Genomic DNA, 14,297 nt, shown 5'->3' with positions numbered 1-14,297 from the left:
ATGTGAACACCCACCGTGTCAGCTACATCCTGAGTAACAAGAGGAAGGGCTCTACCACCGCTCCATTCTGTGGGGCTGGAGCCTCAGGGTCGACGATTCTTATCTGTCTTACATCCTGAGAGTTCCAAAAGAGTAAGTGCCAGGGGGGTTATATTTGGTTAATGTCTTTCAAGGATAACAACTAAGACCAAAAATTCATAGTGGTTTCACATCCTTTAAAAAATATTCTCAAAGCCTGTAAAGCTGATACTATCAAACCTTTGTTCTATAGGTGTCAGACCTGAAGCTGTTAGAAAGGGAGCGCTACACTAACATACAGACGAAGCCAGACTCTACAGCCCAAAATACTAGTGACACAGACTCTGGCAGGAACAAAACTCAATTTACTGAGCACCTATTACACGCCAGGTGCTTCATACACTTAATTTTTATTTCTCACAATAATCTGTGATTTAAGCAGTATTGTAGGAGACAGGAAGAATAAAAGAAAAGCAGGCCCTGGGAAGTGCCGCAAAAGAAACTAAAGAGCCTCTTGATGAAGGTGAAAGAGGACAGTGAAAAAGTTGGCTTAAAGCTCAACATTCAGAAAACGAAGATCATGGCATCTGGTCCTATCACTTCATGGCAGATAGATGGGGAAACAGTGGAAACAGTGGCTGACTTTATTTTTCTGGGCTCCAAAATCACTGCAGATGGTGACTGCAGCCATGAAATTAAAAGATGCTTACTCCTTGGAAGGAAAGTTATGACCAACCTAGATAGCGTATTAAGAAGCAGAGACATTACTTTGTCAATAAAGGTCCATCTAGTCAAGGCTATGGTTTTTCCAGTGGTCATGTATGGATGTGAGAGTTGGACTATAAAGAAAGCTGAGAGGAGAAGAATTGATGCTTTTGAACTGTGATGTTGGAGAAGACTCTTAAGATACCCTTGGACTGCAAGGAGATTTAACCAGTCCATCCTAAAAGAGATCAGTCCTGGGTGTTCATTGGAAGGACTGATGTTGAGGCTTAAACTCCAATACTTTGGCCACCTAATGCGAAGAGCTGACTTATTGGAAAAGACCCTGATGCTGGGAGGGATTGGGGGCAGGAGGAGAAGGGGATGACAGAGGATGAGATGGTTGGATGGCATCATCGACTCAATGAACATGGATTTGGGTGGACTCCAGGAGTTGGTGATGGACAGGGAGGCCTGGCATGCTGCAGTCCATGGGGTCACAAAGAGTCGGACACGACTGAGCGACTGAACTGAACTGAATTATTGATAAACTGGATGCTATAAGGCATGAGACTCTTGGAACAAGTCCAGAGGGAACAGTTCATAATCTTGAAAACAAGATATGATCCTGAGGTCGGAAAACCAACCCGAGACTGTTTCTCAACTGGTGTCTCAGAGTCACATCTTTTACGTATCTGGTGGAAACTCTATAGATAAGAATATTAGTCTTAGTTACTGATTTGTTATTGATTACTGTTTCCTAATTACTCAATGGTTAATGATCATTTTGTTCTTTGGCCCTGAAGGCCACATGAGTTATAGTTTAATACCCCACATATTCTTTCATTCATGGCTGAAAGTACAATAAAGCCGGCTTGGATTCAGTTTCGGCGCCTTCACCTTGGAGCGGTGTTGGTTCCCTGATCCTCGCCTTTTTCTGAATTCTTGGTCTCATTTCTCATTCTCTCGCTGTATAGCTCTTTCGGAAACCTTGCTTGTCGAGCTAGTCTCGACACAGTATAATCTCCATTTTTATAGGTGATAAAATTGAAACACTGAAAAGTCAAGTAATTTAGTAAAGGTCACATGGTTGTTAAGTGGAAAAGTGGGATTTGTAATCAATTATAACACATCTTTTTTTTTTTTTTTCCTTTAAATAAAAGGACATCATACTGCTTTCAAGGCCCTAGGTGAAGTAACTAGTGAATGGTCAGGAAATTGGTGAATTTGTATGGAAACCTACATTTTCTGGCTCTAAAGCTTCCATCCTTTCCCGATACTAACCCATCTACTTACATTTTCAATCCAGTTCAGTTCAGTCGCTCAGTCGTGTCAGACTTTGTGACCCATGGACCGCAGCATGCCAGGCATCCCTGTCCATCGCCAGCTCCCGGAGTTTACCCAAACTCATGTCCAGTGAGTCGGTGATACCATCTAGCCATCTCATCCTGTCATCCCCTTCTCCTCCCGCCTTCAGTCCTTCCCAGCATCAGGGTCTTTTCCAATGAGTCAGCTCTTCACATCAGGTGGCCAAAGTATTGGAGCTTCAGCTTCAGCATCAGTCCTTCCAATGAATATTCAGGACTGATCTCTTTTAGAATGAACTGGTTGGATGTCCTTACAGTCCAAGGGACTCTCAAGAGTCTTCTCCAACACCACAGTTCAAAAGCATCAATTCTTCAGTGCTCAGCTTTCTTTATAGTCCAACTCTCATATCCATACATGTCTACCAGAAAGACCATAGTTTTGACTAGATGGACCTTTGTTGGCAAAGTAATGTCTCTGCTTTTTAATACGCTGTCTAGGTTGATATTATCAAGAGATAAAAGAATCCTAGTGACCCATCCAGTACTGGCCAAAGTCTTGGGTTTTATTCTGTTTACGTCACGTTAATCCAGCACCCGTTTCATGGGTGCTGTCAAAAGACACAAAAATCCTGAGTCAGAGACAAAGGACTTATTACCCATGTTGGTTTGCATCAGCTGTTCCGTCCCGTAGGCAGAAGGCAAAGGGCTCACCATGGATGCTGCTACTGTGCATGCAGTGGGTCGTTAATCAGCAGAAACACTGAGCTTGAGGACTGACTACTTGTACAACAAACAGAAGCCAGCTTTCTCATTGAGGGGAGATGTCACTTCTTCTCTCAATATTGCTTACTGCAAGTCCACCCCTGACAAAAGCTTAGGTAGGGAGAAATCAGGTTTTCTTGGTATACTTAGCAGGTACATGCAGAGATGCTCAGGGCCGATGGCAGACTGCTTCTATCAATATAAGCATGACCTTGAGGTCCATGAAACAACAGCTACTTAAACGGAAAGCATAAGAGAATGTTCTATATGTATGTGTTTAAATCTTTATAATCTATTTATTTCTTTACTTCTTTAACTGATTCACAGTTAAAAGTTTGCTAATTAACTAGTGTTTTAAAGCTGTGCTCAATCATGCAGTATAAAAAACCAGTATCTCTCTATGTTTCAGACAGATCTAGAGATCCAAATAGATTCAGATTTGATTTGTTTGCCCTGATTTCATAGCTTGTGTTACAAACTTTTACCTAATGTTTGGTTGTCTCTCTTTTCATGACATTAGCTGCCATTTCTAATTATTGCCTAGATGTATAATGACATTAGGGATTGAAAAAAAAAAAGTGGGGGGGGGTACGGTTATATTCTAATTCCACTATTCCCTCTTTGCTAGCTGGAATACTGATATAAAGGGAAAATTTTTCTCATCATCTTTTTGGAAAGACATGGTAGCTGCTTGATTCTCCCCTTTATCTTTAAATTCTCATTCTCCAAAGTGACTAATGACTTCTTATTTTAAATATCATGAATTCATTCTAATACCCTCCAAGGTGACCAATGCATCTTTTTTTAGAATCATAAATTCATGGACATAAACATACCCCACTGGACATCCCTCTTAAACATGTTCAAGTCTACCATTCAAAAACAAAACAAGTCCCTTACTGGATTTCTCACCTCCTCTTCCCAGCCAATCTGCTCCAGTGTCGTCTACTAACTCTATTTCCTAACCTCTCACTTACTGTTGAACCTTCTATAACTGGAGGGTTAAAGTTATAACCTCCCACCACCCAGACATAATGGTTCTTGCAAAGGTCACTAGTCACATCCATTTTGCTAAAACCAAGGTGGACTTCTGAGGCTTCATCTCATTCAACTACTGTGGACCACTTCTTCCTTGAAGCACTCTTCCCCATGCCCCCACGATACTGTGATGTCCTGGTTTTCCCCTACCTCTCTGGCTACTCCTCCTCTGTTGGTTGTTCAAGCTTATTCTTCTTACTCAGCCATGACATGTTGGCAGTTCTAAGGCTCAATCTTGGAACACTGTCTTCTTCACTATACTCTCTGCCAACAGGATCCCATCCACACCCAGGATTTCACTCCCCACCTTACACAAAGATGTCTCACAACAAATCTATATTGTTACCTTTTCTCTCTCCCTCTGAACTCAAATTTTATATTCAACTGACTACATGACAGCTTTCTTAAGGTCTAAGAGTGTTTCTATCTACTGCATACAAACATAAAGTCAATACTCAGTCATCAAAAAGAATGAAATAAGGCCATCTGCAGCACCATGGATGGACCTAGAGATTATTATACTACGTGAAGTAAGCCAGGCAGAGGAAGACAACTACCAAGATGTCACCCAAATTAGGAGCTTGGAATTAACATACACACACTACTATATATAAAATAAATAACTAACAAGGACCTACTATATAGTACAAGGAACTCTACTCAATATTCAATAATAACCTGTATGGCTAAAGAATCTGAAAAAGAATGGATATGTGTGTATCTATAACTGAAGCACTTTGCTGTACACCTGAAACAAACAACACTGTAAATCAACTATACTCCAATAAAATTAAAAACAAAACTAAAGTCAGGATCCATGAAAAAAAAAAAAAAAAATCATCCTCTTCCAGTAAATGCCACCATTCTCCAACCAGACGCACAAATTACTCTCATCTCTGAAAACACCACTTATTTATCTCAGCCTCATACCTATCTGTCATCAAGTCCTGTTGATTTATCTTCTAACTGCCTTTCAATTATGACTCCTTTCCACTTTAACACTACATCCCAGTTCAAACTACTGATACCTCTCACCAAGGCCACTGCAAGGGCCTACTGATAACACTGGTCTGATCAACTGTGTCCTTTCTCCACATATCTTCTGCACTGCAGCCAGTGTAGAGGTGATCGTGCCAATCCTTTCAGTGGTTTCCCATGGCTTTTACACAAACTCCTAACATGGCCTACACTCTGTGTAACTTGCTTATTTTCTTCATCTTCATACCTTCATTGAAAAGCATGCTCCCCTAGAGAGCAACCACTCACTCTGTCGTCTACGTGTTGTTGTTGTTTTTAATGTGAAAGAACTTTGCACATGCTGCTTCCTTGGTCTGAAATGCTCTTTCTTCAATTTAACTCCTCCTTCACACATACATCACTTGCTAAAGGGAGCCTTCCCCTGACCTTCCTGACCAGATCAGATCCCAGTACCACAGGCAGTCGTAGCCTCTTGTACACAACCTTTGTAGATTTGTCATATCTGTAATTTTACATTTCTTTATATGACTTTTTGGTTTATGCTAATCTTCTCCATCAGGAAATTTCATGGGAACAGAAACTATGGTTGCTTTGTATTCCTAGTGCTTGTCATGTTAGATGTCAAGTTAGTATATGCTGGATGAATGAACAAATGAAAACGAATGGATAAATATCCAAGTTTGTTGAAATTAATATGTGTTGTCCTTTTCCAGAAGGCTTATGTTTGCTCTCACTGAATGTACTTTATATAAATATTTTATGTACACAGAACAGTGCCTATTCATTGATAAGAATGTTATTATATTAATATTATAAATATGTTATTATCATAAAGGTTAGTTGTTGTTATCACTGAATTCATTCCTTGTGATAGAAACTATTTTCAGGTTACTTCTGAATCTATTCTTGAACACCCTGTCCCTTACCTAACTCCATTATAAAACCAGACAAAATCACCAATTCATAATTTGTTTCCCTTATAATTATTGCCATGAGACACAGTTCTGGTTAGTGAAATATAAGTGAAAGCTTTCTGGGAAGCTTCCAAAAAGGTATGGACTTCCTGAAAACAGGAGAAGTCTTTGCATTCCTTTTCACTTTTTCCTCATGCGAATATCAACGTGATGTCTAGATTCACAGTAAGTATCTTGCAACTATCAGGAGAAGGCAAAAAAACTGCAGAGCCACTAAAGCACCAGAAGTGGCCACCTACTTCAGGCCTTTTTGTTCAATGAGAAAAGTAAAACCTATTTTCTTTTCTATTACTTGTGTATAAAAATACTCCTGATATTCTGCTAACTAGATTTTCTTCCAGACAAGTTACCTTACATGGACCAAGATATTTTTTCCTTTCTTTTTATTTTCCTTTCTTTACATCTTTTTTCTCCTAATAAAACTTCTCTGTCACTCTCCCTAATAATGTAACCAAAATAAAAATATCTATATAGGAAACAGAAAATTAATTATAATTTTAAAAACTAAAGAAAGATTTTTAAAATTTCTTTAAAGTGAAAGACAGTTGTGTCCAACTCTTTGTGACCCCAAGGACTATGCGGTCCATGGAATCCTCTAGGCCAGAATACTGGAGTGGGTAGCCTATCCCTTCTGCAGGGGATCTTCCCGACCCAGGAATTGAACCAAGGTCTCCTGCATTGCAGGCGGATTCTTTACCAACTGAGCTATCAGGGAGGCCTAGTTAATTTACAAATATATGGAAATCAAAATAACATCTGTTTGGTGATATGGCATAAAACAGAATTTAAGTTGCTTTGCTTTTGCTCATTCTTAGATATAAGACCAAATTTTAAAGTATTCTAATGTCTATTCAAATACATGAATATTAGCATGTGATATATTCTAATGTGTTCAAGGGTCAAATATTAAATAAGCAGGAAAATAAATCAGATACTCTACAGACATACTTTGACTATGTGCTATAGAGTATATTTACTTTTTTCTAAAAATTAAGTGTAGGAAGTATAAATAATGCTTTAAGAACTCATAAATCTGAATAAGTAGATTAAACTATGAATCTTAACCCATGAGACCAGGATATTTCACCTATATTCCAAATATGGCATACAATTTAGGTTTATATGTTGAGGGTAAGTCTTAGCCTCATGTTATGTCCTTAAAGCAAAAACGAATATGAATTAAATTATTTTGGGCCAGTGCCTTTTCCAGTCTGTTCTCAGTTCCCCATCTATAAAACAGGGAAGGTAGACCACCAATAAAACATGGATAGCAGACTTCTCTACAGAGCCTAGAAACCAAGTCTCCAAGCTCTCTACTTCTGATTGATCTTCTACACATGATTTCCTTTAAAGAAAGAGCTCAGTAACTAAAAATAACTTGGAAACTACTGGACAAAATGATCTCCTAGGTCTCTTCTGATATTAGTTTCATGATGAAGTGATTTCTTTAAACTCCTAAATTCTAAATAGCAAAATCCTATACAGCAAATCTGTTCAATTAAATATGTACGTAAGAAAATTCATGTGACATTGTGGTCTTGATTTATTGCCAGAAATATATCCAAATAGAATTCGTGTTTTTACCTTGTGAAAATGCCATCCACGATTCCAATTGTGGCTTCCTCTGCAGGTACATAGGAGCCAATCTGAGCCATGACAGTAATCAATGCAACTTGTTTTATATACGAGCTTTTTCCACCCATGTTTGGTCCGGTAATTATCATTACTCTCTCCGAGTCCCCCTAGAAAATTAAAAAGCAATTTCACTTATTGTACCAGAGGGGGTTCTATATAATATCTATAATTTATTCCATAAATGGGAATGTATTAGGCAAAGATTATGCTGTGGTATTTAAATGTCACCCATTAAGCATCACAAAGGGAAAGAAGCTCTCTGTTTTCAATTTGAACTGTGATATTACAGAACAGTGAATTCTCAGCAGTGCACAAGATTGTTTCGGAGTATAAAAAAGGAAATAACAAGAATCAACCTAGATGAGATAACCCCTATGGTTTTCTCTTTAAATAATCATTAATCTGCTTATGAGTGTCTTTTATATTACTTACATTTAAAATCTATCAATTTCCATATGTCCAAATCACAGGTATTATTTATCTAACTGCAGAAGGCCTAATCTGAATTGGTAGCACATGATATTTTTAGTTACAGATTTTAATATAGACAGTAAAGAGATTGATAATACCAAATTCTAGGTATCAATTTTATCAACATTTAATTACTTACTGGCATTTCACCAGAATAAGTGAAAAAGGCAGAAAAGCTGCAATGCTTGCTGTGATTTAATTTCTAGAAATTACCTGTATTAAACAATTCTAGTACTTGCCAAGTATATCCTAAGAAAAACCATCCAACTGCAGTCCTCTACAGAGGAGTCAGCCTTAGGCATCCACGTGCTTTATTATGTGAACACAACGCCCTTGGCTATACCTGCCTGGTCAAGAGTAGCCGATCCATAACTGACCAACAGCCTAAGAGAAGACATAAACGTCTTCTGAAACTAGGCTCATCAAATCATCTCTTGGGAGTTGAAATTGAGAACCATGGAGTGCGTGCGTGCATGCTCAGTCATTTCAGTCATGTCTGACTCTTTGAGCCCCCATGGACTATATATAGCCCACAAGGCTCCTCTGTTCATAGGATTTTCCAGGCAAGAATACTGGAGTGGGTTGCCATGCCCTCCTCTGGGGATCTTCCTGATGCACAGAGGGAACCCGTGTCTCCTGTGGCTTCTGCACTGCAGGCAGATTCTTTACCACTGAGCCACTGGAGAAGCCCCAAGAACCATGGAAAGGATCAATCTATTGATAACCAGAGGAGAGGTTGATAAGAAAGGCAGAATGAAGCTACACAACACTGGGGACCGTAAATGAGAAGTTATGAGGAACCAAAAGGTATGACAGGGGTGAAAAGAATAATTATCAATGATAAGGAAAGAAAAAAATAGAGAAGAGCCAAGAGGAGTTGAGATGCCTCATGCAAATAATGGGGGTATCAGATTAAAGCATTATAAAGCCTTATAATTGAGGGGATAAAAAGTAAACCTATTCCATCTCTAAGTTGTAAAAGTGAAAGTGTTAGTTTCTCAGTTGTGTCTGACTCTTTGCAACCCATGGACTATAGCCCCCCCAGGCTCCTCTGTCCATGGAATTCTCCAGGCAAGAATACTCTAGTGGGTTGCCAACCCTTTCTCCAGGAGCTCTAGCCAACCCAGGGTAGAGTCCCCATATTGCAGGCAGATTCTTTACTGTCTGAGCCACCAAGGAAGCCCTGAATGATACAACTTGTGAGCAAACATTTTTTAATTTTTCTACAGACATTAAAAAATAATAAACCTATTATAAACAAACATTTGGCATATGAAATGCTTTGAAAATTCAGATTAAATGAGCAGAGTTCTTTTAAAAAATTGATAAAAAATAATATAATAAATAGAAAATAATCCAGTATATATTAAAGATTTTAAATCTATAATTAAAAGTCCTTCAACAAGAAAAACTCAAACTGAGATAACTTTCCCACTAAGGACAGGGAAGCCTGGCGTGCTGCAGTCCATGGGGTCGGAAAGACTTGGACACGACTGAGCGACTGAAAAACAAAATAGAAAAAAATAGTATCAATCTTACAAAAACTATTCTAGAGAATAGAACAATAGAGAACTCTTCCCAAATCATTTCTGAAAGCCACCATGATCTTGACACCAAAACCTGACCAAGAGCATTACAAGAAAGAAAACTTACAAGTCAACTTTATCCACAAATACATACACAAGACTCCTCAATAAAATATTAGTAAGACAATCCAAAGATATATAAACCATTTAGAATTTTTGAGGAAAACAAGGTGGTTTAATATTCAAAAGGCAGTTAACAAAATAAATTAACATTATAAATAACAATAAAATAACATTAACAAAATAAATTAAACATCCATTCACTTTTAAAAATGCAGGAAAAGGAAATAAAAGGTATAAGGATTAAAAAGAGAATAATGAAACTGTCATTACTCCTATATGTCATTACTATGTTACCAGAAAATCTAAAGTGATCTATGAAAATTATTAGAATCTACAAATGAAATGAGCAAGCGCTTTAGGTACAAGTTCAGTATTCAAATGCCAACATTATTTCTACATTTTACCAACAAGTAACTGGAAATTTTTTAAATGATCTAATTTACCACAATATCAAAAGAAATCAAATATCTAGGAATAAACGTAATACAATGAACAAGACTTCTACAGAGAAAACTACAAAATATTATTGAAAGAAACTGAAAAAGGTAAACAGTGAAAACAAGGTTTCTTTTAAAATAAATTTATAAAAGCTTTTGAAGGCTTGATGCTTTTGAACTGTGATGTTAGAGAAGACACTTGAGAGTCCCTTGGACTGCGAGGAGATCAAACCAGTCAATTCTAAAGGAAATCAGCCCTGAATATTCACTGGAAGGACTGATGCTAAAGCTGAAGCTCCAACACTCTGGCCACCTGATGCAAAGAACCAACTCATTGGAAAAGACTGACGCTGGGAAAGCCTGAAGGTAAAAGGAGGGGAGGACGGCAGAGGATAAGATGGGTTAGACAGCATCACTGACTCAATGAACATGAACTTGAGCAAACTCCGGGAGACAGTAGAGGACAGGGGAGCCTGGCATGCTGCAGTCCATGGGGTCACAAAGAGATGGACGTGACTTAGCGACTAAACAACAACAACATTGATCAAAAGATGTCATTAAGAGAATACAAAATCACAGAATATATGATATACGTACTATATATTTCCCAAAGACTTGGATGCAGTGTACATAATGAACTCCCACAAACCAAAAGAAGGACAAACTTCAAGAAAAATGGTAGAGGAAAAAAAATTTTAAATGACAACACAAAAACCCACAAATGATCAGTAAGATGACAGTATACTTTAAATCATTAAGAAAACACAAACCAAATCAGGGAGACAACATTACTTTACTTAATGGCTACAGTTAAAACCAAAACTGTCAGTATTAAGCTTTGGCAAAGATGTAGGACAACTAGAATTTTTATATACTGTTATTAGGGGAGTAAATTGAAAACTATTTTGGAAAACTGCTTGGTAGAGTCTACTAAAGCTGAAAGTAGACATATCTGAACAATTCTGCTCCTAGGTACATGTCCAACAGAAATGTACATGATGTACATTAAAAAAAAAAACATGTAAAAGAATGTTCACAGCAATACTTTCATAATAGTACTAAATTGGAAGTAACTCAAATGTTTATCAATAGAACAGAAAAGTTATATATTTATACAATGAAATTCTCTATGACAATATAAATAAGCAATATGCAAAAAAAAGGATGAATCACATAAAACCAATGTTGAATCAAAGAAGCCAGATACAAAGAATACATATTGTATGTTTCTATTATATACAGCTCAAAAACGAGAACAAAAATAACCAAATTATTATTCGTTGGTAAAAGAAATTAGGAGAGTGGTTACCCTTTAGAGGGGAAGGAGTTAATGGGAGGCCCTCCCTCCCAAGTGGGGATTTTAGAATGTGTTCCTTCCCTTACTATTCTTCTGTTTCTTGACCTGGTTTTGGATACTTACATGGGTACACTTTGTGAAAATTCATTAAGCTGTACACTTAAGATTTGTACCTAATTCTGTATGTTTCAATTAAAGTTATCTTCAAAAGGAAATGAATACATTCTCACAAATTAACCTACATGCAGTACAACTGTAGAAGTTAATTCTGAAATTTATTTGATAGAGTTAAGTCAATTCAACTTTGAAGAATGAGCTGGGAGAGGAGACTTTGTAAAGCTATAGTAATTAAAAGTGCAGCATTACTTTAGGAACAGGTAAACAGAGAAGTAACAGCAAGCCTGGACACAAACCTATACTGGCCTGTGAGACATGTGAGAGTTAGGATCACAAACAAGCAGAAAAGACGCCACGCTCAATAAACAATGGTGGGATAACTGGGTACCCACATAATAAGAGTCAGACTGGAATCTCACAGCCTTTAAATCAATCCAGATGGATGAAAGAAAAAAATATGAAACGCAAGCAATCTTTTAGAGGAAAACATGGAAGAACAACTTAATGACATGAAGGTAGGGAACAACTTATTGACAAGATAGAATAAGCAATATAAAAATATAAATCATACAGGGGAAGACTAACATATTTGATTAAATTTTTAAAACCTCTGTTATTAAAAGCAGTCACCAAACACAAAATGAAAAGGCATATAACAAAGAAGTAGTGCTCCTACTTATTAGGACCATCAAAACAATGGAAAAATAGGCAAAGGACATCAGTATATTATATACACAAAGGCCAAAAAGTATTTATCAGAGAAAGGAAAATGAAATCAGCAGCATTTTCCAAGGGACCTACAAGCTATTCCTCATAGTCACATAAGGGGAAAAAAAAATTAATTGTGAATATTTCTGAAGGAATAATTTTTAAGGAATAACTTTTTACATTTATCATACTATCAAAAAGTTTAAAAGTTTGCTTAAATAGCATGTTGGAAAGAACATGGACAGCAATTTGGAAATGTTTACTGAAGCTAAACAGCCCATATACTGGTCTACATGACACAGTGATTCCCCTTTTAGAAATCTAGGAAGATACACAAGCACTCAAAAAGACATTTATAAAGCTGTTCAGAGTAATAAACACCCTCTTCCAACAACCCAAGAGAAGGCTCTATACATGGACATCACCAGATGGTCAACACCGAAATCAGATTGATTACATTCTTTGCAGCCAAAGATGGAGAAGCGCTATACAGTCAGCAAAAACAAGACCAGGAGCTGACTGTGGCTCAGACCATGAACTCCTTATTGCCAAATTCAGACTGAAATTGAAGAAAGTAGGGAAAACCACTAGACCATTCAGGTATGACCTAAATCAAATCCCTTATGATTATACAGTGGAAGTGAGAAATAGATTTAAGGGCCTAGATCTGATAGAGTGCCTGATGAACTATAGACTGAGGTTCGTGACATTGTACAGAAGACAGGGATCAAGACCATTCCCACGGAAAAGAAATGCAAAAAAGCAAAATGGCTGTCTGGGGAGGCTGTGAAAAGAAGAGAAGCGAAAAGCAAAGGAGAAAAGGAAAGATATAAGTATCTGAATGCAGAGTTCCAAAGAATAGCAAGAAGAGATAAGAAAGCCTTCTTCAGTGATCAATGCAAAGAAATAGAGGAAAACAATAGAATGGGAAAGACTAGAGATCTCTTCAAGAAAATCAGAGATACCAAAGGAACATTTCATGCAAAGATGGGCTCGATAAAGGACAGAAATGGTATGGACCTAACAGAAGCAGAAGATATTAAGAAGAGACGGCAAGAATACACAGAAGAACTGTACAAAAAACATCTTCATGACCCAGATAATCACGATGGTGTGATCACTGACCTAGAGCCAGACATCCTGGAATGTGAAGTCAAGTGGGCCTTAGAAAGCATCACTACGAACAAAGCTAGTGGAGGTGATAGAATTCCAGTTGAGCTACTCCAAATCCTGAAAGATGATGCTGTCAAAGTGCTGCACTCGATATGCCAGCAAATTTAGAAAACTCAGCAGTGGCCACACAGCTGGAAAAGGTCAGTTTTCATTCCAATCCCAAAGAAAGGCAATGCCAAAGAATGCTCAAACTACCACACAATTGCACTCATCTCACATGCTAGTAAAGTAATGCTCAAAATTCTCCAAGCCAGGCTTCAGCAATATGTGAACCGTGAACTTCCTGCTGTTCAAGCTGGTTTTAGAAAAGGCAGAGGAACCAGAGATCAAATTGCCAACATCCGCTGGATCATGGAAAAAGCAAGAGAGTTCCAGAAAAACATCAATTTCTGCTTTATTGACTATGCCAAAACCTTTGACTGTGTGGATCACAATAAACTGTGGAAAATTCTGAAAGAGATGGGAATACCAGACCACCTGATCTGCCTCTTGAGAAATTTGTATGCAGGTCAGGAAGCAACAGTTAGAACTGGACATGGAACAACAGACTGGTTCCAAATAGGAAAAGGAGTATGTCAAGGCTGTATATTGTCACCCTGTTTATTTTACTTATATGCAGAGTACATCATGAGAAACGCTGGACTGGAAGAAACACAAGCTGGAATCAAGATTGCCAGGAGAAATATCAACAAGATCAGATATGCAGATGACACCACCCTTATGGCAGAAAGTGAAGAGGAACTAAAAAGCCTCTTGATGAAAGTAAAAGAGGAGAGTGAAAAAGTTGACTTAAAGCTCAACATTCAGAAAATGAAGATCATGGCATCCAGTCCCATCACTTCATGGGAAAGAGATGGGGAAACAGTGGAAACAGTGTCAGACTTTATTTTGGGGGGCTCCAAAATCACTGCAGATGGTGACTGCAGCCATGAAATTAAAAGATGCTTACTCCTTGGAAGGAAAGTTATGACCAACCTAGATAGCATATTGAAAAGCAGAGACATTACTTTGCCAACAAAGGTTTGTCTAGT

The 14,297-nt window shown here is 37.7% G+C and overlaps 1 protein-coding gene across 3 annotated transcripts in view; it reads right to left on the bottom strand.

Moving 5' to 3' along the window:
- Window positions 1-14,297, bottom strand: part of MSH3 (mutS homolog 3) — a 182,650-nt gene that overhangs the window by 29,727 nt on the left and 138,626 nt on the right. For all 3 annotated transcript variants that reach the window (XM_070793979.1, XM_070793980.1, XM_070793981.1), the window contains exon 20: window positions 7,364-7,521. In XM_070793979.1, coding sequence (XP_070650080.1) covers window positions 7,364-7,521 — 158 coding nt within the window. The remainder of the gene's footprint in view (window positions 1-7,363; window positions 7,522-14,297) is intronic.

This window comes from Bos indicus, chromosome 7 (genome assembly GCF_029378745.1).
Source record: "Bos indicus isolate NIAB-ARS_2022 breed Sahiwal x Tharparkar chromosome 7, NIAB-ARS_B.indTharparkar_mat_pri_1.0, whole genome shotgun sequence".
Lineage (NCBI taxonomy): Eukaryota > Metazoa > Chordata > Mammalia > Artiodactyla > Bovidae > Bos > Bos indicus.
Note: the sequence above shows the minus strand (reverse complement) of the source record. Positions and strands in the feature narration are given on the sequence as shown.